Source organism: Oncorhynchus clarkii, chromosome 13, assembly GCF_045791955.1.
Source record: "Oncorhynchus clarkii lewisi isolate Uvic-CL-2024 chromosome 13, UVic_Ocla_1.0, whole genome shotgun sequence".
In the NCBI taxonomy this organism is placed as follows: domain Eukaryota; kingdom Metazoa; phylum Chordata; class Actinopteri; order Salmoniformes; family Salmonidae; genus Oncorhynchus; species Oncorhynchus clarkii.
Genome location: NC_092159.1, coordinates 27,349,123 through 27,375,888, shown reverse-complemented (window position 1 = coordinate 27,375,888; position 26,766 = coordinate 27,349,123). Strand labels below are relative to the sequence as shown.

The window sequence follows — 26,766 nt, the reverse complement described above, 5'->3', positions numbered from 1 at the left end:
CAGAAAACAACTTCCGTTTTACATTATAATCAACTACAATGCTTCACCTTCACCAATATAAACATAGTGTCTACTGGCTATCAACAATTAAAAACAAGAAAAAAAACAGGTATTTCTAATTAATAATATACAATAATATATTTTCTCATTTTTCTTTATAAAGAATCCTAAAACTCACTAGTTTATAGAACTATCGTCTTCCTAAAACTCACTTGCTTCTAGAACTCTCATCCCCTTGGAACGAGCCCAAACAAAACTCATCTCTAATACGGAAAAACATGCAGTCAAAATAAATTGTGATTCATGGCAACTCACTGACGAAACACAAAACTTGTTGACTGCCAACCTTAAGACGATCAGCAACCAAGTTGTCCTTAACACGGACATGTCTGATTTCAAGAGGAAACTCCTCCAATATCCGTAGTAACTCTCCACCTCACTGCGGAGCTTCTCTCTCTTTTCAGGGTTCACTCGATAGGCATGTTGTTGGATCGGGGCCCAGTCCCCAATGTCATGCATTTGGGTTGGCACATCTGAGAATGAATCTTGATATTCTAAAAGAAGGGTAACACCAATATAATTTTATCTAAAAGCAGGGCAACAATGTCAATATAATTGTACCCAAAAATGGTCAGCTGGTTGCATAAATAATTTTGATTACTAAATGTTACATAAATTGTAAATATGAAAATCAAAACCAAATGTTCACCCCATTGTTAATATGGGTTGGCAATAATTCACTTAATGGTGAGGCATGGAATAAAAAAATAATGTAATGTTTGAAATATGAGTAGGTGATTTGAAGCATGCTTCTTCAGTAGTGGAATAAAGACAATTAGCAAAAAGTGTTGTCAAGAAATACTGGAGTGATGTTTGATTGGTCTATATTCAATTTTATGAACAATTTATTATACTGCATCCATGTGTATATACACACAAACATCTGCAACAATTATCATGTTACAAGTATTTTCTTCAACTTGTAGAAAACAGCTAGCTACATTTTGAAGTGTTGCATTTTGGTTCAAGCTCTTTTGTTAGTCACTTTTTGTTCAATAATACCCTTTCAATTCAGAGCCTGGATTTTCCCCTGAGGCTAATATCCATATCATGCTGCAATCAATTGAGCAGGGCAAACGATAAGGTAGAACATCATTAAAATACTCATACTACAATGTTAAAACATTCTACATTGTGACATCATTAAAATACTCCTACTAATGTTAAAACATTCTACATTGTGACATCATTAAAAATACTCCTACTAATGTTAAAACATTCTACATTGTGACATTATTTCATTGATATCATGAAACAACTCCTTCATGTATTTTCTGATGTTTAATCAGAGATATTTTATCAGAGTATCTCTTGTCACATATATTACAGCTATGAGGTTTCTCTCCTGTGTGTGTTCTCTGGTGTGAAGTCAGCTGGCTAGATGTAGTAAAACTCTTCCCACATTGATTACAACTATAAGGTTTCTCTCCTGTGTGTGTTCTCTGGTGTGAAGTCAGCTGGCTAGATGAAGGAAAACTCTTCCCACATTGATCACAGCTATAAGGCTTCTCTCCTGTGTGTGTTCTCTGGTGTCGAATTAGATGGCTTGATGTAGGAAAATTATTCCCACATTGATTACAGCTATAAGGTTTCTCTCCTGTGTGTGTTCACTGGTGTGAAGTCAGCTGACTAGATGTAGGAAAACTCTTCCCACATTGATCACAGTTATAAGGCTTCTCTCCTGTGTGTGTTCTCTGGTGTCGAATCAGATGGCTTGATGTATGAAAATTCTTCCCACATTGATTACAGCTATAAGGTTTCTCTCCTGTGTGTGTTCTCTGGTGTGAAGTCAGCTGGTGAGATGTAGTAAAACTCTTCCCACATTGATCACAGATATAAGGTTTCTCTCCCGTGTGAATTCTCATGTGTATTTTTAGTGAATCTGATCTTAAGAAACCCTTCCTGCAGTTCGAGCAGCTATAAGATGTCTTTCCAGTGTGAATTCTCATGTGTATTTTTAGTGAATCTGATCTTAAGAAACCCTTCCCGCAGTCAGAGCAGCAGTATGGTTTCTCTCCTGTGGATCTCTGCTGATGTTTCTTGAGGTGTTTTGATGTGGAGAGACTCTTCTCTGCCTCATCAGCATCATGAGGTTGTTGAGGCCCCCCAGATGATCCAGGATAGTCACGTCTCTCTCCTGTGTGAACAAAACGTCAAACAGATGGTTTAAGGCCCACAACAGCAAAAATCCACTGTAAAAAGGTGATGCCAACAGCGTAGCCATTATGTTGTACAAACAATGACGTCAACTTTTGGTCTCCAATATAGGCACTTTTCTGTAGGTCTATTTTGTTGTTAGGTGAAGTTATGGGTCCTACAGTAGGTCTATGGTATTGGTATAACTAGGGATTTCTGCATTAGCATGGAGGAGTTTCTGCAACCAAATTGCGTTTTAGCAAACAGAGGGCAGAGAGCGATGCAGAGAACGATGCACCTATTTGGGGATGTCTGATAGTATTTACGCACCCCCACTAATGATTTGTGGAGCTTCTCAAAGTAATTTTTTCTTCACCTCAAACAGCAAGTAAACAAAGTCTTACTAAAATCAATTGGCGAATGACAATAGTTCCTCAAAGTATTTGTAAAATATTTCCAGTTCTCCCTCTTGATAACCACTCGACATGAAAGGGAAAAGTGTAATAATCTGATCCAGTGGAAATGTCATAAAATACCTGATTACTTCTTATCCCTTACACAAATAGCCTACAGCTGTATCTGTCCCAAACTCACTGGCGCGGGAAACTTTGAGGGCCCAGAATATTTTATATCAAGTTTCAGACCGACGGGTGATAGTTGATACACTGTTTCAAGTTCTGTGTAGACAGGCCATGCACAGCCAATGTGATTTATTTTTATCTGGATATTTTCTAGCGGTTTTTATTTGTTGGCTTTATGTAGGCCATTTTTATGTAGTTGGCAATGGCAATAAAAGTTATTTAAATTTGTATAATTTTCACTTCGATTTATATAGAATATAGATTAATCACAGATAATGATTTTGAGGTAAAGACTTATAATAATTATTACTATTATAAATTAAATGAAACTATTCCAGTAAAATGTGAAAATGAAAATCATAACTGCCACCAGATCAGTAGAAATGGGAAGATAAATTGGCACTACAAATGGAAAAGGTTGCCGACTGCTGTTGTAGTCTGTTGTTTCCATGATTACTGGAAACTTCAGGAGCATAACGTCAGAATTTTCGAAGGCCAGCAGCAGCGTGAGGAGGAAGAGTTTTTTTTGTTATGGCATCTTGATCTCTGGTTCCCTCAAGTCATTTGTGTGTCTCAATTATTTAATGAAACGGGGGATTCCTATGTTGATGATGTAAAGAATATTTGCTGCTCTGTGGTGTGTAATGAGGAGCAACCAGACGCTGCTCGCATTTATGAAATTGCTTATTCCAGTTACTAATAACCATACACCCATTAAGAAAATGATTGTCGAAACTTAAATCTCCTTGGATTGATGAGGAATTGAAAAATGGTATGGTTGAAAAGGATGAGGCAAAAGGAATGGCAAATAAGTCTGGCTGTACAACTGATTGGCAAACATCCTGCAAATTGAGAAATCATGTGACTAAACTGAATAAAAAAAAAGGAAAACGACACAATGAAACAAAGATAAATGACAAAGAATGATAGTAAAAAGCTTTTGAGAACCTTGCATACAATTTTGGGAAAAAATTAACTGAATCAGATGGCTCATTCATCACAAAGCCCACTACTTTTATGATTTTTTCATTGGCAAGATTAGCAAACTTAGGCATGACATACCAGCAGCAAACGCTGACACTCCACATCCAAGTATATCTGACCAAATTATGAGACAAGCATTGTAATTTAGAATTCTGTAAAGTCAGCGTGGAAGAGGTGAAAAAAAATATTGTTGTCTATCAACAATGACAAGCCACCGGGGTCTGACAATCTAAATGCAAAATTAATGAGGATAATAGGGGACTACATTGCCACTCCTATTTTCCGTATCTTTAATTTAAGCCTACTAGAGAGCGTGTGCCCTCAGGCCTGGAGTGAAGCTAAAGTCATTCGGCATGTCCTATGCTCTGCATAGTTAGCTCCAGGTAAAACGTTGCACTTATTCAGCCATTCTGTGACCAAAAACAAGCTACATAATGGACAGCACCAAAATAAACGGACTCTGGAAATGACAAAGCGCCTCGTAACCTTTCTGGAAATGTGTCAAACGGACCCCTTCTGTGGTAACAGACTGGGACGATTTGTAATCAAATCTAATTCCCAGGAACAGGGTTCAAATTAAACAGAAACCGTGTGGGATAATAACATGGCCGTGTCCAACCCTGCTTGTGTCCAACCCTGCTTGTTCCCTCGACTCCACTACCAACCACCAATCTCCAACAGGGCCCTTAACCTGTATCACTAGAAATGTCATAGTGAGCTACAGGTAGGAATCAGCAATGAATCCCAATAATGAGCCAACTATGGGAGGGGTAACCCTTTGTGGACAAATCTCTCAACGTATTACTGCTACCCTGGGGAGATTGATATATCCATTGAACACCATGGAACACCGGCTCCGACCCACATCGGATGTGGCAGAGCTTGCAAACTATTAAAGACTACAAAGTGAAGCACAGCCGATAGCTGCCCAGTGACACGAGCCTACAAGACGAGCTCAATGACTTCTATGCTCGCTTCAAGGAAAGTAACACTGAAACATGCATGACAGCATCAGCTGTTCCAGACGATTTTGTGATCACACTCTCCGCAGCCGATGTGAGTAAGACCTTTAAACAGGTTAACATTCACAAGGCCACAGGGCCAAACGGATTACCAGGACATGTACTCCAAGCATGCGCTGACCAACTGGCAAGGGTCTTCACTGACATTTTCATCCCCTGTCTGAGTCTGTAATACCAAGATGTTTCAAGCAGACCACCACAGTCCCTGTGCCCAAGAATACTAAGATAACCGACCCATAGCACTCACATCTGTAGCTATGAAGTGCTTTGAAAGGCTGGTCATGGCTCACATCAACACCATTATCCCAGAAACTCTAGACCCACTCCAATTTGCATACTGCCCCAATAGATCCACAGATGATGCAATCTCTATTGCACTCCACACTGCACTTTCCCACCTGAACAAAAGGAACATCCATGTGAGAATGATATTCATCAACTACAGCTCAGAGTTCAACACCATAGTGTCCTCAAAGCTCATCACTAAGCTAAGGACCCTGGGACTAAACACTGAGCAAACCCACATTCTCATCGAAGGGGTTATAGTGGAGCAGTTGAAAGCTTCAAGTTCCTTGGTATCCACATCCTTGGTGTCCACATTATAGGCTTAGTTAACTGGTGAACTGTTGAAATCATGGAAACATAATGACGATTCTAATTCTGGATTTGGAATAGAATGTGCAGCATCTGGAATATTGTTGTTTGACATGACTACCAATTAATAAACCAGGGAGGAATTACTGACAGAGTAGGAGCATGGTGGAGACGTCCAAGAGAGGAAAATCAGGAAGGGAAATGACAGCAAGTAGTGCAGACAAAGGGATAACAAGTTGGTGAAACAACAGATGTGTTGGAATGAGAACAATATAGATGGAATGAGAACAATATAGATGCTACTTTGAGAACACAAACTCACATATTTCACAGCACAGAGTGAGGGAGTCCAGGGGATGACTGGAGGAGCAATGGAGGAAGCATTGTAGGATTCTCTTGGCGTGAGTACAGTTGGTGAGACCGAGTGGACGATGGTGAAGAACAGTGGAGTGAAAAGGGCTAAAGTTGGTAATGAACAGCAGTTTAGTGTCTGAGTGGGAATCATCAGCAAGGATGTTTTTGTGGGTGACCTGTTAATGGTCTCAAAGATAGTGAAGGATGAATTGGGTGAAGTGGAATCGGTTCGAGTGACCAGGAGCGGTATGATTCTGATTGCGTGTCAACAGCGCAAAAGGAGAAAGCTTTGTGTGGTTTAGGTTACACATTTCAGGTAGACGCACGTTGATTAAAATGAATGATAGACGGAAGGTTTTACTGTGGTTTGGTGAAGTGGCTCTCCCATCTTATGTAAAACCTGGGTAAGTGAGATATACAGTGGGCAGAAGAAGTATTTGATAACCTGCAAAATCGGCAGTGTTTCCTACTTACAAAGCATGTAGACGTCTGTAATTTTCATCATAGGTACACTTCAACTGTGAGAGACGGAATCTAAATCAAAAATCCAGAAAATGACATTGTATGATTTAAGTAATTAATTTGCATTTTTTGCTTGACATAAGTATTTGATCACCTACCAACCAGTAAGAATTCCAGCTCTCACAGACCTGTTAGTTTTTCCTTTAAGAATCCTTCCTATTCTCCACTCATTACCTGTATTAACTGCACCTGTTTGAATTCGTTACCTGTATAAAAGACACCTGTCCACACAATCAAAGAGACTCCAACCTCTCCACAATGGCCAAGACTAGAGAGCTGTGTAAGGACATCAGGGATAAAATTGTAGACCTGCACAAGGCTGGGATGGGCTACAGGACAATAGGCAAGCAGCTTGGTGAGAAGGCAACAACTGTTGGCGTAATTATTAGAAAATGGAAGAAGTTCAAGAGGACTGTCAATCACCCTCAGTCTGGGGCTCCATGCAAGATCTCACTTCATGGGGCATCAATGATCATGAGGAAGGTGAGGGATCAGCACAGAACTACACGGCAGGACCTGGTCAATGACCTGAAGAGAGCTGGGACCACAGTCTCAAAGAAAACCATTAGTAACACACTACGACGTCATGGATTAAAATCCTGCAGCGCACGCAAGGTCCCCCTGCTCAAGCCAGCGCATGTCCAGGCCCGTCTGAAGTTTGCCAATGACCATCTGGATGATCCAGAGGCGGAATGGGAGAAGGTCATGTGGTCTGATGAGACAAAAATAGAGCTATTTGGTCTAAACTCCACTCTCAGTGTTTGGAGGAAGAAGAAGGATGAGTACAACCCCAAGAACACCATCCCAACGGTGAAGCACGGAGGTGGAAACAACATTCTTTGGGGATGCTTTTCTGCAAAGGGGACAGGACGACTGCACCGTATTGAGGGGAGGATGGATGGGGCCATGTATCATGAGATCTTGGCCAACAACCTCATTCCCTCAGTAAGAGCATTGAAGATGGGTCGTGGCTGGGTCTTCCAGCATGACAACGACCCGAAACACAGTACGGAGTGGCTCCGTAAGAAGCATCTCAAGGTCCTGGAGTGGCTTAGCCAGTCTCCAGACCTGAACCCAATAGAAAATCTTTGGAGGTCCGTATTGCCCAGTGACAGACCTGAAACCTGAAGGATCTGGAGAAGGTCTGTGTGGAGGAGTGGGCCAAAATCCCTGCTGCAGTGTGTGCAAACCTGGTCAAGAACTACAGGAATCGTATGATCACTAATTGCAAACAAGGTTTCTGTACCAAATATTAAGTTCTGCTTTTCTGATGTATCAAATACTTATGTCATGCAATAAAATGCAAATGAATTACTTAAAAATCATACAAGGTGATTTTCTGGATTTTTGTTTTAGATTCTGTCTCTCACAGTTTAAGTGTACCTATGATAAAAAATGACATGCTTTGTAAGTGTGAAAACCTGCAAAATCGTCAGTGTATCAAATACTTGTTCTCCCCACTGTACAGAAGCACTTTGGACATGTGGCAAGTGTTTGTCGAAGGAATGAATATGTCGTAGTCAGATGAAGCATGTTGTAATTGTAATGGGAATCACGTTCCCGGAGTGCCCTGTAAGGATGAAGGATGTCACAGTAGCTAGGATGATCAGGCCCATCCAGCAGGTGTCCTATGTGGAGGCAGTGAAAATAGCTGAAGGAGTAGAGAGGAGATGGCAGTTCATGTCCCACAGTGAAGCCATGCAGGAGAAGGATCCCAACACACTAATTGTGAACAAGGTGGACTTTGTTGTGTTTAAAACTAGCAGTTTCCGCATTAGCATGAAGGAGTTTCTACAACAAAATTGCGTTTACATTGCCCTTACTGCCGCAGTGATAAATTGCATTAATAATAAACTAATAAAACATCTAAGAAGCTAGACATCATTGTGAAGGCGGCAAATCGATTTCTGGATCTCCAGGACTTCAGACAAAATGTTACAGGGAGGACTGAATGAAGACGTTCCCCCCTCCCAGGTTCCTGAACCTGTGTAGGGATCTGAAGTATCATTTTTCGTTTGAAATTTAGGGTAGTGGAGTGAATTTGGTTCGTGTTTGTTTTTTATTTTACATAATTAGTATGATTTGTTTATCCCAATTTCTTTTCATTTTGGTTATTTTTTACAACCCCGTACAGTAGGTGGCAGCAATACACCTGATGAGTGTAGTCTGACAATAAACCTCAGAGAAGAAGACCTGGTAGGAACCAAAGTGTTGGTTAATGTTTCCAGTTGACCCGAATTAGATGTTACATTACATGTTGTTTTCTTACTTCATGTAGCCGGCTAGCTAGCCAACATATTCATACTTCTCTTATTCCTCTCTGATAAGATACCGCTGCACAAACATGCTTATCTAGGCCTACACCAGCACTGGTACCAGGCTAGAGTTTAGCTGCTAACATTATTTGAGCAACACCTTGCTAAGAAAAGACAATCTTTCCCCTTTAATGTAACGGCATGAAAAGAAATGCCAGAATATTATACAATGACTTCTCAACAGCTCTAACAATTTGACCAACAGGAAATCTACAATGGCAGTTATAGAAAGACCCATTGACCCATTTACTATATAACCATTGATTCTTGAAGAATATAACTTATAAATGCCTCAAATGTTTCAGCCGTATTACCAGAAACCAAAACATAAGCTCGTATAACACCACTGTTTGTAAACTAATACTATATGGCTGAGGAGTAGGGTCAATCCAAGCGTTCTGACCTCACAATGACAGTAAAGCACCCAAGCCAACAGGCTAACGTTGGATAGCTTGCTAGACACAAATCAGAGAAAACCTCACTCTTACCATTTTAATTGCCCTAGCAGAGCTGGTTAGGCTGGTTTCATGTCATCCAGAGCGTTGGTGACTAACTGTGCTGCTGGCAATAATTTAATTTGAGCTTTTTTGCAGATGTTTACTGACACCTGGACATATTCAACGGGTGTTGAGCGTTATTAAATTCATCAGTTATGGGTGTTGAGCGTTATTAAATTCATCAGTTATTCTGCGCTCTAATCAAGTCAATAAACGTTGTGTAGTTAGTTAGAATATAGTTACTATACTGGCAAGTTTGATGTATAAGTAGCCAACTAACGTTAGGTAGTTAGCTGACATACTGGTACATACTGCTGTAAAGATATTCTATGCGTTTTGTAAGGACAGTGTAGCTAACATAACGTGTAACGTAACTTATTTGAAAAGTCATTATTTTATTACATTGCTCAACATTTGTCATAATTATTTAAAGCAGTTAATTTGTATCCGCTCTCGTTGAACTTCGGCTGCATATTTTCCTCCATTTTCTTCAAATCTGAAAACGATGTGAAGCCACGCCTATTTCCTGAAGAATTGCATTATGGCCCCTAAAGAACTGCGTGTATACGTCATATTTTGGCGAATTTAGTACGACATCCGTGAACTTTTGGCATACCAAATATATCATCCTATATACTCAATTAACGTCACAAATAGTAGTTAGTATGAGTATTCTAACACAGATCAGGTCTCTGGGCAGCCATTTTGTTTCTGTTTAAAAACTAGGCTGGTCCTTTAAAAAAGCCACACAACAATCAATCAACCAATCTGCAGTTCAAACAATAACAAAGCTGTAATTCCACCACTGTTTTGGTAATAAGATGGAGAAATTTAACTTTTCGCAAATTCACAGACAGACCTATGGATGAAAGTACTGACCATCCATGATATCAACATTATAGTTTTAACCATGTTGAGGCTATACAGTGTTGGTTTACATTGTTTCTAAACATTGGAGTAAAAAAAGCTTATTTGGGGTTCTGATGGGGTACAACAGTTGAACTAAGCTCATGAGGCATGTGTTATATTCTTCAAGAATCAATGCCTATAAATAAATAATTTAAAAAGTCAAAATATGGATGTAGCAATTGCAAATATCCCCTTTAACACCACACATCAGTTCAACAACCGCAGAGTTTGTGCTTCTGTTTTTAAGACAGTACTTACTAGTGTTAATCAGGGCCTGTTCATCGTTAGAACCATTGGATGCCTTAAGATGAGTTTGTGAAACCGGGCCCAGATATCCAGGTCCCTCCTCTTCTTCATTTTTCAATGTGACAGTTACCTCCCCCTCCTCTTCTTTCACTGAAACATCTTCTTCCTCCTCTTTAACTCTGAACGCATCTTCCTCTTCTTTAACTGAAACGTCTTTCTCTTCTTCTTTCACTGTAACAGCCTCACTCTCTACTTGTTTTTGTATTGTAACAGCCTCCTCTTCCTCCTCCTCTTTCACGAGAGCTTCTTTCTCCATCCAGCAGACCTCTTCTTCTTCAGCAGGAACGGGGTTAAGTTTGAGACTGGAGCTATGAGGCATGTACTGAAGTCGCTAAGCGGTATAATTCAAAGCAGTGTCACTTTATCAGCAGCACGTGATTAATGACGTCTAAAGATTCAATTCGTCGAACAACCACCTGATTGGTTTGGTATTGATGAATTTGGGCTCGTTCGACATTGCAGCCGACAGTGCAGGTCACCGTTTACTACCCACAACGCAGCATGGATTTGATGCTCTCGAACACGTGATTTAATATAATATATTAAATGAGATAAAGGCTACGCTGCTACGGTGTGCGGGACTTCAGCTATAAACATGTGGCTGTTCTAAATTCTGTGTCGCTCAAAGCCTTGAATAATGAACCCATTTTTGACACAATTGTCTGGAAAGAGATAATGCTTCAGGAAGCTTTGTTTCCCCATCACTACTTTTCAGCATGTTTTCTGTGAATTAGACTACGGGAGTTTTGTAACTTTTCCCACCTTGGCTTACTGTTAGTTGGTCTCGCAGACCATAACCGCGCTGGTTGGCAACACTGGTTAGGCTAATAGCTAGTTGGTTAAATAGCTAATGTCAGCTGGCTGGCTAAGATAACTGCATATAGCTAACATTCTTTGATATATGGTTAGATGGCGTTATGTATTTCCAAAACGTTGGTTTACTTTAATCACTCAAGTCATGAGTGCAAACGATTGGTTTAATTTTAAGTTATTTATGTTGTAGTTAACATCATAGGGAATAGGCTGGTCCTCCATATAACTTCACACCTGACTTTGGCATTCTTCTAAATTCTGATTGGTTTTATGTAAAAGCTGTAACTTTGCATTGGGACTAAAAAATATTTCATTTGATCTTTTATAAACAATACAAAACATACAAATTACAATATCATACAAACATTAACTACATCACACCTGCCCAGACCCACTAGAACACACCCCCATCTCCATTAACTACACCACACCTGCCCAGACCCACTAGAACACACCCCCATCTCCATTAACTACATCACACCTGCCCAGACCCACTAGAACACACCTCCATCTCCATTAACTACATCACACCTGCCCAGACCCACTAGAACACATCTCCATTAACTACATCACACCTGCCCAGACCCATTAGAACACCTCCATCTCCATTAACTACATCACACCTGCCCAGACCCACTAGAACACACCTCCTTCTCCAGCATCACTGTCCGCCACATGGCCTCAAATTTGATTTCTCACCTTAAGTATAATATTTAAGATGATTGATGAGAAAAGTATCGTCCAACCATCGGATAACTTGTTTCATGCGCATTAAAGGTGAAGGTGAATTTCAGATGTTCACTGCTTGTATCGATGTTCCTCTGCTGTGCCCTGGAATAGAATGAAGACTTTTTAGAACCTGATGAGGTGCTAGAATGGATTGTTAAGGCTGACAATCACATTCTTCTCTAACAACCCCACATACAGTTACGCATAATTAGATGCTATTTTTTAAAAACTACATTGACCATAATGACCTGAGCGCCTACTTGTCTTGTCTATGTTTCTTTTACACCTGCTATGTAAAAGAGACCGAAGAACAGTATAGTTCCGTCCCTCTCCTCACCCATACTTGGGGTGGAACCAGGGACTCTGCACACATCAACAACTGCCTCCCACTTAACATCGTTACCATCGCTATTAGCACGCACCCCACTAACTAGCTAGCCATTCCACATCGGTTACAAATGCACAATGGTCAATGCAATCTGGGATCCTTGGGACATCTCTACCCTAAACCCTCACCTTAACCCCTAACTTAACCATTTTAAATGTCAACTTCAATGGGCTAAGGACGTCCCAAGGATGTATCTCTATCTGAAAATACACAATCTAAGTGATTGATAGTTGGTATTCAGCAGTCATAAAGCCTTATTTACTTTAATGAACTACTAAAATAGTGATTTTGTCAGGCAGCAGCTCTACACTTTATTGACTGACTGATCCATTCATCCTTCCATCCCTCCTCAGCCTTCCTCTCCTCTGAAGACCCAGTGAGGGTGGAGCTCAGTCAAAGAGCTGTTGAGGGACTGGTTAGGAAGAACACTACAGCCAGAGCGGTGAGAGGTCACACATGATATAGATGGTAAATATTTATGTCCCCTTAGCGGTTCATCACGTCAGCAAAAGGTAATATGTTCCATCTATGTTTATATACATTAGTGCAAATTGTCCACTGATATTGGTGTAATTTCTCACCCCTTTTGGCTATATGAAAGTTAATTTCCCCTCAGACACAAACATTTGTTCATTGATATTATGGTCATTTGTGTCAAATGTATATTGCCCCACTTATTCACCCCATCTCTTTACATTGCTTATTTATATTCAGTGGCCTGACTGCATCCAGACTCTGTCAAAGGCCCATCCTGGTTGTTCTGAACCTAATGCAGCTTGGAGTGATCACTGAGTCACTGAGGCAGTAGATGCTCCATATTCATTAGTGTTTTGTATAATATGACTAAATGTGTTTCTGTGTTACAGGGGCAGTCAAGAAATGGAACTGCAAGGCCACAGAACATGACATAAGCAGAGGTGTGGGAGACCACCTCAAGCCCCTGGTGGAGCCGGGGGTGGTGTTTACTACTCCACCACACCTTCAGCAGGCTGGAAAAGTGGGATTTATCCATTTGTTTATTTCAGTTCTCAGTAGTTGAGTCCTTCATCGTATTGTTGATTTCAAATACTAATTTTCAACAAAATGGTTGGTTGAAAAGTGATAAACATACCTTGCACTATATTGATATAGTGGAAGATATACTGAATATATACTGTTTTTCATACTAAGATGGACCAAGAGTCTGTTGATTGTCGGTCATTGGGTTAATTTGTTTTTTTAATGTTTAAATCAAGCTGTATTTATATAGTACATTTCAAACATGGATGCAACACAATGGGTTCACAGGAAAAAATATATTTCACACAACATAAAAGGATAAAAAAAACTGAAGAATAACAACTGACAGACTAATGAGCACCCTAAGGAAATGCCATTGTTTTACTACATTGTTGTTACATTCCCCAGCAAGAAAAACAGAAAAGTCACTTAAATAGGAGGAACTAACTAAGAGTCACTGACAACCACAACTAAACAGGTGGGGTTTTAGGATGGGTTGTGAAAGACACTATGGGGGTGTCCACTGAAAGTTGACTAGTAACAACAACTGGGACCTAAATGACACTAACCCTGAGACCCACTAAATTTGCCCAAGAAGAGGCAACAAAGGAATAACCCACACCAAAGACAGGACACAAACCAAAAAAGTAGAGCAGCTAAAGATGTTGACTCTCCACATCAATCAAGACAACTGGAGCACTGGGCCAGACATTCTTAAATAGAACCTGGACCAGCTCAGGTGAAACACCTTCCCACTAACGAGATGGACAAGCCAGCACAGGTGTAACACATACTGGCTAACGAGGTGACACCAATCAGTGCGCCCAACGTCCTAACAAGCCAGACGTGCTAAAGTCCAACCTCAAAACATAAATGGAAAAACCAAAGCCTGGAACACCTTCCCCTTTTTAAGACAACAAATATATCCTATATTTTTGTTGGACAAGTTTGCTCACAACCAACAGAAAACAACTTCCATTTCACATTATAATCAACTACGATGCTCCACCTTCTACAATATAAACATGGCTATAATACTGGATGTCAACAATTAAAAACAAGAAAAAACACATTTCTAAATATATATATTTTTCTGAAAAACTCACTAGCTTCCAGAACTCTCGTCCCCTTGGAATGAGCCCAAACAAAACTCATATCCAATACGGAAAAACATGCAGTCAAAATAAATTGTGATCCATGGCAACTCACTGGCTAAACGCAAAACGTTTTGACTGCACCCCCCTGAAGACAATCAGTAACCAAGTTGTCCTTGCCACGGACATGTCTGATTTCAAGAGGAAACTCCTGCAAAGTCCATAGTGACTTTCCACCTCACTGCGGAGCTTCTCTCTCTTTTCAGGGTTCACTCGATAGGCATGTTTTTGGATCAGGGCCCAGTCCCCAATGTCATGCTCTAGTACATTTGGGTTGGCACATCTGAGAATGACCCCTGATATTCTAAAAGCAGGGCAACAATGATTATAGACCAATTTATTATACTGCGACCATATGTATAGGCTGCAAGTATGTTTAAATTACATTTTCTTTTCAACTTTCAATTTCAACTAAAACCAAACTTATATTGTACGTTGGACAAAGTCTTATTTTCAACAACATTTTGCTAGGTGGGATAGCCCCAATGTCACAGTTTTAACGTGTCCAAATCAATAGTCCAAATGCAGAAAAAGTTTGTGGTAAATTGAAAACCTAAACACAAAATGTTCTATATACACAAACATCTGCCAAAATAATCACATTTCTTGGATTTTTTAAAACAAGCACCTTATAAACTGCAAAATCGATTAGGGGGGAAATCAGGTTGTATGTGCTGTTGAAACTAACAACACACACAAAAAAAAAACGGAAATGGGAGATATATTTGACCTCACTGGTTAGAGGACAACCTGCAGAAGACAGAAGTCAGCTACATTTGGGAGTGATATATTTAAATTTAGGGGTCACTAAACAAAGGAACGCAACACTTATTTGTCATAACTCATCGATATCATGCTAAAATAATTTGTGCGAGAGGAGGGAGATGAGGTTGCACGTACTGTTAAAACTAACAGCTCAAAACCACACGGAATCTGGGAGAATTGTGTACATCCCTGGTTAGAGGACAATTTGTAGAAAACAGCTCGCCACATTTTGAAGTGTTGCATTTTGATTCAAGTGGGTCATCAATGTGGTAAGTGTAACAACTCTTTTTGTTAGTCACTTTTTGTTAAATCACATTAATAGTAACTCTTCCATTTCAGAGCCTGGATTTTCCCCCTGAGGATAATATCCATATCATGTTGAAATCAATAGAACAGGGGACAAACGTTTAGGGTTCTACATTGTGACATCATGAAAATACTCATACTACAATGTTACAACACTCTACATTGTGACGTCATTTCATTGATATCATGAAACAACTCCTTCATGTATGTATTTTCTGATGTTTGATCAGAGATCTTTTTTTCAGAGAATCTCTGGTCACACTGATCACAGCCATGAGGTTTCTCTCATGTGTGTGTTCTCTGGGGTATCTTCAGAGAGCTAGATTGAACAAAACTCTTCCCACATTGATCACAGCTATAATATTTCTCTCCTGTGTGTGTTCTCTGGTGCGATATCAGGCCGTTTGGCTGAGTAAAACTCTTCCCACATTGAGTACAGCTATAAGGTTTCTCTCCTGTGTGTGTTCTCCGGTGAATCTTCAGTTCCCCAGATTGAACAAAACTCTTCCCACATACAGTACAGCTATAATATTTCTCTCCTGTGTGTCTTCTTTGGTGTATCTTCACCAGGCTAGATGTAAAAAAAAAAAAAAAGAACTTCCCACATTGAGTACAGCTATAAGAATTATCTTCTGTGTGTGTTCTCTGGTGAAGAGTAAGAGTAAGACTGCTCGACCCAGTAAAACTCTTCCCACATTCATCACAGCTATAAGATTTCTCTCCTGTGTGTGTTCTCTGGTGTGATATCATGCTGCTTAGCTTAGTAAAACTCTTCCCACATTGATCACAGCTATAAGTTTTCTCTCCTGTGTGTATTATCTGGTGTGATATCAGTTGCATAGCTGAATAAAACCCTTCCCACATTGAGTACAGGAATAAGGTTTCTCTACTGTGTGGATTCTCTGATTAATTGTAATGCCTGCTGATGAGGTGAATGTCTTCCCACAGTCAGAGCGGTGAATTATCTTCCCTGTGGGTCTCTGCTGGTGTTTCTTGAGTTCCGATCTGGAGAGACTCTTCTCTGCCTCGTCAGCATCATGAGGTTGTTGAGGCTCCCCAGAGGATCCACGATAGTCACGTCTCTCTCCTGTGTGAATGAGAAAGGCATAAAGATGGTTAAAGGCCCACAACAGCAGAAATCCACTGTAAAAGGTGATGTCAACAGCGAAGCCATGATTTTGTACAACAATTGACATATGTAATGAATGTTAAAATTATTTGACAATTGTCTTAAAATGAGCAAGAAGTCATATTTTGTCTTGTTTTCACATTAGTAGTAACATTCTGAATGGGTGAAACTCAGGGAAGTAACCTCCATTTCCAGGTTGCTTATGAGTGCATTTCACACTACTTTGGATTATAATTGTAATTTGAATGTCCTGCTTAATATAATGTTTGTGTCATCATCGCAAATCAACTGCTTTGTACTTTAAAAAAACTTCCAAACAGTAAAATGCTTCTTGGCTTTTTCATCAGCCTGACAATGAGGGTTTGTACACTGTTTGCCAAATTGGCCCATAACTTCACCTAACAATAACATTGACCTACTGTAGAACCCATAACTTCACCTAACAAATATATGAAAATAACTCTGTGTGTTGTACAACAGCGTATCCATCAAGGAACAGTTCTCTACACATTATGAGCTAAGTATCTCTGTTAGTCTGTTTGGACACGAGACCCTACTATAAATCAAGCAGACAAAAACATTATAAACATCAATTTGTTAGGGATGTTGGATCCAACGTGGAGCACTGCATAACTGTCTTGACCAGAGTGAAGAATGAAGAAGCACTTTGGTTGTTGTTGCATGTTGTGATGTTTGTCATTTGACTGGCATTCAGGAAATTATTTCCTGGATCAGCTGGCACACTGACAGGGTCTAAATCAAACCTAATGTCCACCTGGCACACTGGCAGGGTCTGAATCAAACCCAATGACCACCTGGCACACTGGCAGGGTCTGAATCAAACCCAACGTTAAGGGGAGGGAAGATTGGTCAAGAGGGTGATGATTATTGTTGTTCTACTGCCTGACTGTTATGCAACAACACTGTTTACAAATCTTTTGTTAAAGAACAAGAAGACATGCACACTGTTTACAAAAGCTTTGTTAAAGAACAAGTTGTTGTTTGTGTCTCACTGCTGGCCAGGTCACAGTTGTAAATGAGAACTTGTTCTCAACTGGCTACCTGGTTAAACTATCATTTTGACATCATGACCTCCTGGTTAAATAAAGGTGCATTTTTTTATTAAAAAAAAAAAAAAATATTTACAACATTAACAATGTCTACACTGTATTTCTGATCAATTTTATGTTATTATAATGGTTTAAAAAAGTGCATTCTTTAAAAATAAGGACATTTCTAAGTGACCCCAAACTTTTGAACGGTAGTGCATGTAACGGATGTGAAATGGCTATCAAGTTAACCGTGGTGCGCGCTAATAGCGTTTCAATCGGTGACGTCACTTGCTCTGAGACCTTGAAGTCGTGGTTCCCCTTGCTCTGCAAGAGCCGCGGCTTTTGTGGAGCGATGGGTAACGATGCTTCGAGGGTAACTGTTGATGAGGGGACGGACCAAAGTTATACTGTTACATACACATCTACGTGATGTATTGTTACACCTTGTAGGAGAAGTATAGACCTAGTCTGTTCATTATATACATCTACATGATGTATTGTTACACCATGTAGGAGCAGTATAGACCTAGTCTGTTCATTATATACATCTACATGATGTATTGGTAAACCACGTAGGAGCAGTATAGACCGACAGGAGCGAGCTACTTATTTAGATTTATTTTGACTTAATGAAACTGTCTTAAGTTCTGTAGTAAACATGTTTTTATTCGCACTAATCAATCAACACTTTCTTGTCTTTGTATGTGTTAATATAATAGTATTATTTAATTAAATCCATTTAAAATAAACTTTGTCTGAATATAAAATATGATCCTCAACTGCGTTTCCTCTCCAGTCAGCAGACGGCGATGTGCGTCTTTCAGGCGACGCAGCCACGTATAATCTAGTGGACGGTTCTTCAGAAACAGCTCGTCAACCACCTCGGTAGCTTGCTAACCAACATAGCCGAAAGATTCAAGCTATTTATACGCTTTCGATGTATATAAGCTACTCTGTTTTAGACACACCTCTGTCGTATCTACTTGTTAACCTATTTAATTTCATATTACATTATTTTGTATTAGTCAGCTATAGTAGCTGGCTGATTAAGTTAGCACTAGCCTTGTCGCTAATGATAGATAACTAACATCCCCGACCATGAACTCCCTAAACTACTCCCCTCCTGTTAAAGAAGAGGAGGTCTGCTGGACGGAGGAAGAGGGTCTGTGGCAGAACATTGTTGTGGAAAAGGAGGATGTTACTGTAAAACAAGAAATAGAGGGTGAGGCTGTTACAGTGAAAGAAGAAGAGAAAGACGTTTCAGTGAAAGAAGAGGAAGACGCGTTCAGAGTGAACGAGGAGGAGGAGGATGTTACAGTAAAAGAAGAGAAGGAGGAGGATGCAATTTTTGGAGTGAAAGAGGAGGAAGGGGAGATCACTGTCACACTGGAGGAAGAAGAGGAGGTTGGAGATCTGTTTAACACCAGTAAGTACCGTCTCTGCAGTCGTTGAACCAATATACAGTAAATGGGTTCTACACTTTAATGTTGTTCTGTAGGAATGGCTGAAGCTACACTGTAACGTGTAGAACATCAAGAGTGGACCATCAACAATACGTTAACAATTGATCAAATGCATCCAATGACAATGCCTGAAATACTGTAGTCCTCATTATCTCCTATTAGATTAGCCCAAGATGTAGTCTTAAAGGGGCAATCAGCAGTTGTTACATCCATTTTGGGACTGACACATTAATGATATGTACCCATTGTTTCTTGAAGAAATCACTTATAAATGCCTCATGAGCTTAGTTCAACTGTCGTACCCAATCAGAACCCAAAAATATACGTTTTATTTTACTCCAATGTTTATCAGTAAATGTAAAAAAACAAACACTGTATATCCTCAAAACATAATTCATTGATTTAATTGAGTCTCAAGCATTTTCTTTTTACCAACCGATTGGTAGAAATGTTATAACTTATATTTTTCCTTATATAGACACACCCCATGTGTTTTAATGAAATCAACTATATGTACTGAGCTGGTCTGATGCTTTAAGCACGCTGTTTGATGAAATAATTAAGACACACAAATGACTCGGGAGCCAGAGATCAAGATAGCCTAACCATCAGAAAAAAACTCTTCCTCCCCCCTCTGCTGCTGGCCTTCGTATATTCTGATGTTATGCTCCTGAAGTTTCTGGTAATAGGCTACACCAGCAGTCATTATGCTCCCAAAGTTTCTGGTAATAGGCTACACCAGCAGTCGTTATGCTCCTATAGTTTCTGGTAATAGACCACCAGCAGTCGTTATGCTCCTATAGTTTCTGGTAATAGGCTACACCAGCAGTCGTTATGCTACTATAGTTTCTGGTAATAGACTACACCAGCAGTCATTATGCTCCTATAGTTTCTGGTAATAGGCCACACCAGCAGTCAGCAACCTTTTCCATTTGGTGCCAAGTTATCTGACCATTTCTACTGATCTGGTGCCAGTTAGGATTTTCATATTCACATTTTATTGGAACAGTTTCATTTAATTTATTCATAATTATTATAATAGTCTTTTTCTCAACATCATTTTCTGTGTTTAATCTATATTCTATTTAAATGAAAATTATAAAGCAAATTTTTTATTCCCGTTGCTAAGTAAAAAAACAAAAAAAACTACATAAAGCTAAAAAATGCTAACATTGCAGCCTGCATGTATAAAATATCCTGATAAATAAATATCATATAAATCTCATTGGTTACACATGGCCTGTCTGCAACGAACTGCAAACATTGGATCAACTATCAACTGGGTCGGCCCAAAACTCGAGATAGCAAGCTTGCAACATTGTATAAAATATTCTGGGCCCTGAGTTTCCCGCGCCAGTGAGTTCTCGACCGACACAGTTGTAGGCTATTTGTGAAAGGGATAAGAAGTAATCAGGTATTTTGATATTTCCACTGGATCAGAGCATTATGTTTTTCCCTTTCGTGCCGAGTGGTTATCGAAAGGGTGAGAGCTGGAAATATTTTTCAAATACTTTGAGGAACTATTCTCATGAAAGAGGAAGAGGATGTTACAGTAAAAGAAGAGGAGGAAGAGAAAGAGGAGGATGCAGGGGAGGAGGGGGAGATGACTGTCACATTGAAAGAAGACGACGAGGAGGAGACAGAAGATCTGATTAAGACCAGTAAGTACTTTCTTAATAACAGGATCACAACCTCTGTTAGCCCAATAATGGACGAAAGAAGTCTGACGTGACTCAATATAGTCCAAGGACCAGACATGTTCTGCTTTGAGGCGAATTGTCTCCAAAACAGACAAATACTACATTTAAATGTGAATCGATTCTCAATTTTTGTATAGCTCCAGAAACCTAAATTTCTCTACTTTCATATCACATCAGAAATAATTGCACAAATATACTCTTACTGCAGAACACTGCTCTAACCGGTTTTAACACAGTTGCAGCCGACAGTGTTTTTCAGCGACAACACCTTTGTGGCGTCCGTATTCCGTTTACACACAGGTGTTAGAAGTCGCTGATAGCTAATTAGGCCAGGTGTGCCTCTGTCTTTCATCTGTCTTACATCTGTTTTCCTCAAACACGCTGTAACATGGAACTATGGCCATGTGGGAACAGTAACCCTATAAAGGTAGCAATTAAACCTTTTGGGCTTTACAATTATGGAGACATTTACAGCATTTTTTTGGGGGGGGGGGGGGGGGTTGGAATTAAGTGGGTTAAAATGATCCTGGAAGTGATACATGTTTGACGGAGGGACATGTCAAAATGCTGACTTTGGTCATTCTAGAAAGCTTTTATTCATATAAAAAATGTATTGAATTCTCCAATCCTTCGACTGTACTACCGACGTGATCCGCCCAAAGTTTTTTTTCCAACTTGCTCCCCTAAATCGCAACGTCCCCTGAATGCCCATCTGCTAGCCTCCTAGCCCCGGCCCGCTAGCTGTCTGAATCGCCGTGTCTCCAGCTCGCCCAGCTACTCACTGGACCCTATCATCACTCGGCTACATATGCCTCTCCCTAATGTCAATATACCTTGTCCATTGCTGTTTTGGTTAGTAATTATTGCCTTATTTCACTGTAGAGCCTTTAGCCCTGCTCAATATGCCATAACCAACCATTTAGTTCCACCTCCCACACATGTGGTGACCTCACCTGGTTTAAATGATGTGTCTAGAGACAATATCTCTCTCATCGTCACTCAATGCCTAGGTTCACCCCCACTGTATTCACATCCTACCATACCTTTGTCTGTACATTATGCTTTGAATCTATTCTACCGTGCCCAGAAACCTGCTCCTCGTACTCTCTGTTCCGAATGTACTAGACGACCTGTACTTGTAGCCATTAGCCATACCCTTATCCTACTCCTCCTATGTTCCTCTGGTGATGTGGAGGTTAATCAAAGCCCTGCAGTGCATAGCTCCACTCCCATGTCTGCAGAGTTCTGTCTTACTATCCAGGTCTGTGCCCAAACAATTTGAGCTTCTACTTTTAAAAATCCATCTTTCAAGAAACAAGTCTCTCATCATTGCCGCCTGCTATAGACCACCTTCTGCCCTCAGCTGTTCCTGGACACCATATGTGAATTGATTGCCCCCCGTCTATCTTCACTTCTTGTGCTGTTAGGTGACCAAAACTGGGACATGCTTAACACCCCAGCCATCCTACAATCTAAGCTTGAAGCCCTCAATCTCACACAAATTATCAATGAACCTACCAGGTACAACCCCAAATCCATAAACACGGGCACCCTCATAGATATCATTCTGACCAAACTGCCCTCCAAATATACCTCTGCTGTCTTCAACCAGGATCTCAGCAATCCTGCCTCATTGACTGTGTGCGTAATGGGTCTGCGGTCAAACGACCACCCCTCATCACTGTCAAACACTCCCTAAAACACTTTAGCGAGCAGGCCTTTCTAATCGACCTGGCCTGGGTATCCTGGAAGGATATTGACCTCATTCCGACAGTAGAGGATGCCTGGTTATTCTTTAAAAGTGCTTTCCTCACCATCTTAAATAAACATGCCCCATTCAAAAAAAGTTGAACCAGGAACAGATATAGCTCTTGGTTCACTCCAGACCTGACTGCCCTTGACCAGCACAAAAACATCCTGTGGCGTACTGCACTAGCATCGAATAGCCCCCGCGATATGCAACTTTTCAAGGAAGTTAGGAACCAATATACACAGGCAGTTAGGAAAGCAAAGGCTAGCTTTTTCAAACAGAAATGTGCAACCTGTAGCACAAACTCCAAAAAGTTCTGGGACACTGTGAAGTCCATGGAGAATAAGAGCACCTCCTTCCAGCTGCCTACTGCACTGAGGCTAGGAAACACTGTCACCACCGATAAATCCATGATAATCGAGAATTTCAAGAAGCATTTTTCTACGGCTGGCCATGCTTTCCACCTGGCTACCCCTACCCCGGTCAACAGCCCTGCACCCCTCACAGCAACTTGCCCAAGCCTCCCCATTTCTCTTTCACCCAAATCCAGATAGCTGATGTTCTGAAAGAGCTGCCAAATCTGGACCCCTATAAATCAGCCTGGCTAGACAATTTGGACCCTCTCTTTCTAAAATGATCTGCTGAAATTGTCCAACCTCTCTTTCGTATCGTCTGAGATCCCCAAAGATTGTATAGCTGCCGCGGTCATCCCCCTCTTCAAAGGGGGAGACACTCTAGACCCAAACTGCTACAGACTTATATCTATCCTACTTTGCCTTTCTAAGGTCTTCGAAAGCTAGCAGATCACCAACCATTTCGAATCCCACTGTACCTTCTCCGCTATGCAATCGGCAGACTCAGCAGCCTTGGTTTCTCAAATGACTGCCTTGCCTGGTTCACCAACTACTTCTCAGACAGAGTTCCATGTGTCAAATCGGAGGGCCTGTTGTCCGGACCTCTGTCCGTCTCTATGGGGGTGCCACAGGGTTCAATTTTCTGGGCCGACTCTATTCTCTGTATACATCAATGATGTCGCTCTAGCTGCTGGTGATTTTCTGATCCACCTCTACGCAGACAACACCATTCTGTACCCCCGTCTATCTTCATAATGACATTGTAATGAATACATTATGGGTCGATATGACAGCAGTCAAATATAGTCAGTTATTGTCAGCTCGTGCTTACATGGTACATGGTGTTCACGCAACGACATCGGTTGGAGTGCGTCACCCGATGGACTACATCTGATGGACTAAACCTGATAGTATAACAATAGTAGTGATGGTCTTCCACAGCTTCAGATGATAAGGTGTTGTTCAGTCAGGCAGTTCAGAAAGGCTGTGCAGTAGTTTAAAAGGAGGGTGCAGCGATGTCACAGAAGGGAGCAGCGATGTCACAGAAGGGAGCAGCGATGTCACAGAAGGGAGCAGCGATGTCACAGAGGGAGCAGCATCAGTCAGCTACTCAGACCGGAGCTCTTCACCAGGCTCCTCCTCTAACATGGAGCCAGTTTTATCATGTAGAAGTTTTATTCAGGTCTCTAATAATTATTTAACTAAATAATCTGTTTGTCTTTGGCAGGAGAGAGACCAGACGCTCACTCTGACAGTGGAAAGAGTCCTTCAGGGGGACCAGACCCAGTGACACCCAAACCAGCGAGACGACACCACTGCTCCCAATGTGAAAAGAGATTTTCCCTATCATGGGACCTAAAACGGCATGAGAGGATACACACAGGAGAAAGGCCTTTCCAATGTTCCCAGTGTGGAAAGAGTTTGACTTTGTTAGGAAACCTGAGGGAGCATAAGAGAATACACTCTGGAGAGAAACCGTACAACTGTTCCCAGTGTGGAAAGAATTTTGCCTGGTTAGGGAGCATAAAGCAACATGAGAGGATACACACACAAGAAAAGCCCTACCAATGCTCCCTGTGTGGAAAGAGTTTTATCAATTTAAGACATCTGAATAAGCATACAATAATACATGCACAGGAAGAGAAGACATACCACTGCTCTCAGTGTGGAAAGACATTTTCCCAGTCAGAGGACCTTAAATCACATGAGAGAATAGAGAGACTTTGTTCTGACTTGTGTTTTTGACCTGAGAATGTGTTTTGGTTTATGCCAAATGAAATCCTATTGTTTATATGAAATCATTAACAAAATAGACCTACTTATGTTTAAGTTTTCATCTGGAGACCTGATCATGTCTAAACTCAGATTAAATACAATTTGGAGTTTTGTTTTGATTATGAACTTTAATGGATACAACTATAAACCCTCTATTGTTCATTATATTTTGGGGATATTATTATATAGATTAATGTAGTTTTGGATTTCTTGATTTTAACGTTTATCCTCTTGAATGTGATGTGATCTGGCTTTTCACTAAATCAATTGTATTACATGATTTAGATATTTCACCATGTAAATTATTGAATCGATTAATAGAATGTGCATTTCTTGATTTTGAACTTTGAAATCTCTTGAATTTAGTCGTTTTTGTTTCATTGAGTTAATTTGTTTACTAGTCGTCAAGCTAAAGGACGATGAAAATGTGATGGTGTTTTTATAACAACCTTGATAAGTTGTTGACATGAAAAACATGAATGTTCCCATCAATTCCACTATGTAGAAGTAGTTTAGAGAGTTGTTTATTTTGAAATGATCTTTTTGTTTGACTGAATCAGAATTTGCATAGAATACAGATGTGTAGTAGATGTGAAGTTTATTTAAAATTCTCACTAATCGATCAACAATAACTTGTCTTTCTAAGTCTCAATATAATATAAAACTTTTGAAAGAAATGAAAAATAAATTAAACATTGCCTGTATCCACTCCAGTCAGCAGATGGCGATGTGCGTCTTTCAGGCGATGCTTCTAGCGTGACATAATCTAGAGGATGAGATGCTTCTTCTTTAAAAAAAAACATCTGCTCTTTTTGGTCTTAATTTAAGGTTAGAGTTAGACAGGTTAACTGACATGACGAAAACAATGTGTGTGCATCCATGGGGCAGAAGTCAGTGTGCTGTTGTGATTCTGGATGGCCAGATAGCTATGAACAATGACAAGAAGCTGCCATGTGGGGAATCGTAGGTGGCTCGTTTCACATAGTTTTATCTTGTCCTTGATACATGTCTCGTTTTGAGGTGTTTTGACTGACGGCACATCTATGTTAAACTTCGCTAGCTGGCAAACCAACTGTAACAATGTATCTGAGAGACAACAGGTGCTCATTGTGCCAATTTATTTGTTTTCAATCAATAATTTGAGAAATATAGTGTACATGTTGTCAATAATCTAGACCAACCCCGTCTATTTTGCCCCATATTTGAGCACGTGTTGGGTTTGTTGCTAAACCCATCTATAATTACCAAGATAGCGTAGCAGTGAAGACGTGTTTGTTTTGTCCTCTCGTGTACTTTTTTATTTTTCATATATTTTGTATATATATTTCAATTTTTTTTCAATTTATTTTCAGTCTCTTTTCGATTTTTTTTATCCGATTATACCTTCCGGTAACCTGCCTCACCCAATGTGATACGGAATCGCTATTATTTTCAGTTTTAGAACACATTCAAGAATCTCCAGAAGCTAACCAGCTAATTAGCTACAAGCTATTTAGTCATTGTTAGCCACTGCTAGCGGCTTTTAAATTCTGCACAGATACCAGCCCTGTTTTTAGCCTGGATAATACTCGCTAGTCTACCAATATCGGACTGTCTCCACAACAATGCCGGATTCCTGCCGTAATCCCTGGACCACTACTTCTGATCTTCACAGCTAGCTTTCACTCACCGTGGCACCCAGTACCGAAGCTATCCCTGAGGCCCAACTCCCGGCCTACTCAGCTGTTCACCCGAACCCCACTCATACACGGCTAGAGCCCCAAACTCCACCGGATCCTTGCTGTAAACTCTGGACCTTGGCACCGGATCACCGCTGCTACTGATTGGATATAGTGGCTAACGCCACTACCACGAAGCTAGCACCAGTTAACCGTGAGCCAGGCACATCTCCCGGCTAGCAAACTAAATTCCACAATACCTCTTTCGCCATCTGGCTTGGATTCTCCTCTAGACACGGTGCCCCGCCGCACCACCACGACTGGTCTGCCAACGAATACTCCATCCGCTGTGCCTTCATCCGGCCTCCGTCGGAGCAGATGCTCCTACTAGCCCAGGGCTACTAACTTTAAACGCTGTGTCGCTAGCGTAGTGGCGGCTCCCCTGTTCCAT

At 40.5% G+C, this 26,766-nt stretch overlaps 3 protein-coding genes across 3 annotated transcripts in view; 2 read left to right on the top strand and 1 right to left on the bottom strand.

Moving 5' to 3' along the window:
* LOC139423529 (gelsolin-related protein of 125 kDa-like) overlaps positions 1-478 on the top strand; it is a 35,330-nt gene extending 34,852 nt beyond the window's left edge. The window contains exon 3 of the mRNA XM_071175130.1: positions 465-478. Coding sequence (XP_071031231.1) covers positions 465-478 — 14 coding nt within the window. The remainder of the gene's footprint in view (positions 1-464) is intronic.
* An 829-nt stretch (positions 479-1,307) lies between these two features.
* LOC139423528 (zinc finger protein 391-like) lies at positions 1,308-10,599 on the bottom strand. The gene is made up of 4 exons (XM_071175129.1): positions 10,206-10,599; positions 2,010-2,209; positions 1,672-1,925; positions 1,308-1,605 (listed from the first exon to the last, which is right to left on the bottom strand). The coding sequence occupies exons 1-4, from the start codon at positions 10,597-10,599 to the stop codon at positions 1,308-1,310; spliced, it is 1,146 nt and encodes a 381-aa protein (XP_071031230.1).
* Positions 10,600-18,476: 7,877 nt separating this feature from the next.
* On the top strand, positions 18,477-25,286 carry LOC139364502 (gastrula zinc finger protein XlCGF7.1-like). The gene is made up of 2 exons (XM_071101291.1): positions 18,477-19,041; positions 24,110-25,286. The coding sequence occupies exons 1-2, from the start codon at positions 18,714-18,716 to the stop codon at positions 24,625-24,627; spliced, it is 846 nt and encodes a 281-aa protein (XP_070957392.1). The 5' UTR covers positions 18,477-18,713; the 3' UTR covers positions 24,628-25,286.
* The last annotated feature ends 1,480 nt before the right edge of the window (positions 25,287-26,766 follow it).

What these genes read in the sequence shown, in the direction of transcription:
- LOC139423528 (XM_071175129.1), bottom strand. Translation starts at nt 10,599, where the DNA reads ATGCCTCATAGCTCCAGTCTCAAACTTAACCCCGTTCCTGCTGAAGAA. An exon ending in CAGATTCACTAAAAATACAC is followed by an intron (nt 1,926 to 2,009) that starts ATGAGAATTCAC and finishes CTAAAAATACAC; the next exon opens with ATGAGAATTCACACGGGAGA. An exon ending in AGTCAGCTGACTTCACACCA is followed by an intron (nt 1,606 to 1,671) that starts GTGAACACACAC and finishes TCCTACATCAAG; the next exon opens with CCATCTAATTCGACACCAGA.
- LOC139364502 (XM_071101291.1), top strand. Translation starts at nt 18,714, where the DNA reads ATGAACTCCCTAAACTACTCCCCTCCTGTTAAAGAAGAGGAGGTCTGC. An exon ending in TGGAGATCTGTTTAACACCA is followed by an intron (nt 19,042 to 24,109) that starts GTAAGTACCGTC and finishes TGTCTTTGGCAG; the next exon opens with GAGAGAGACCAGACGCTCAC.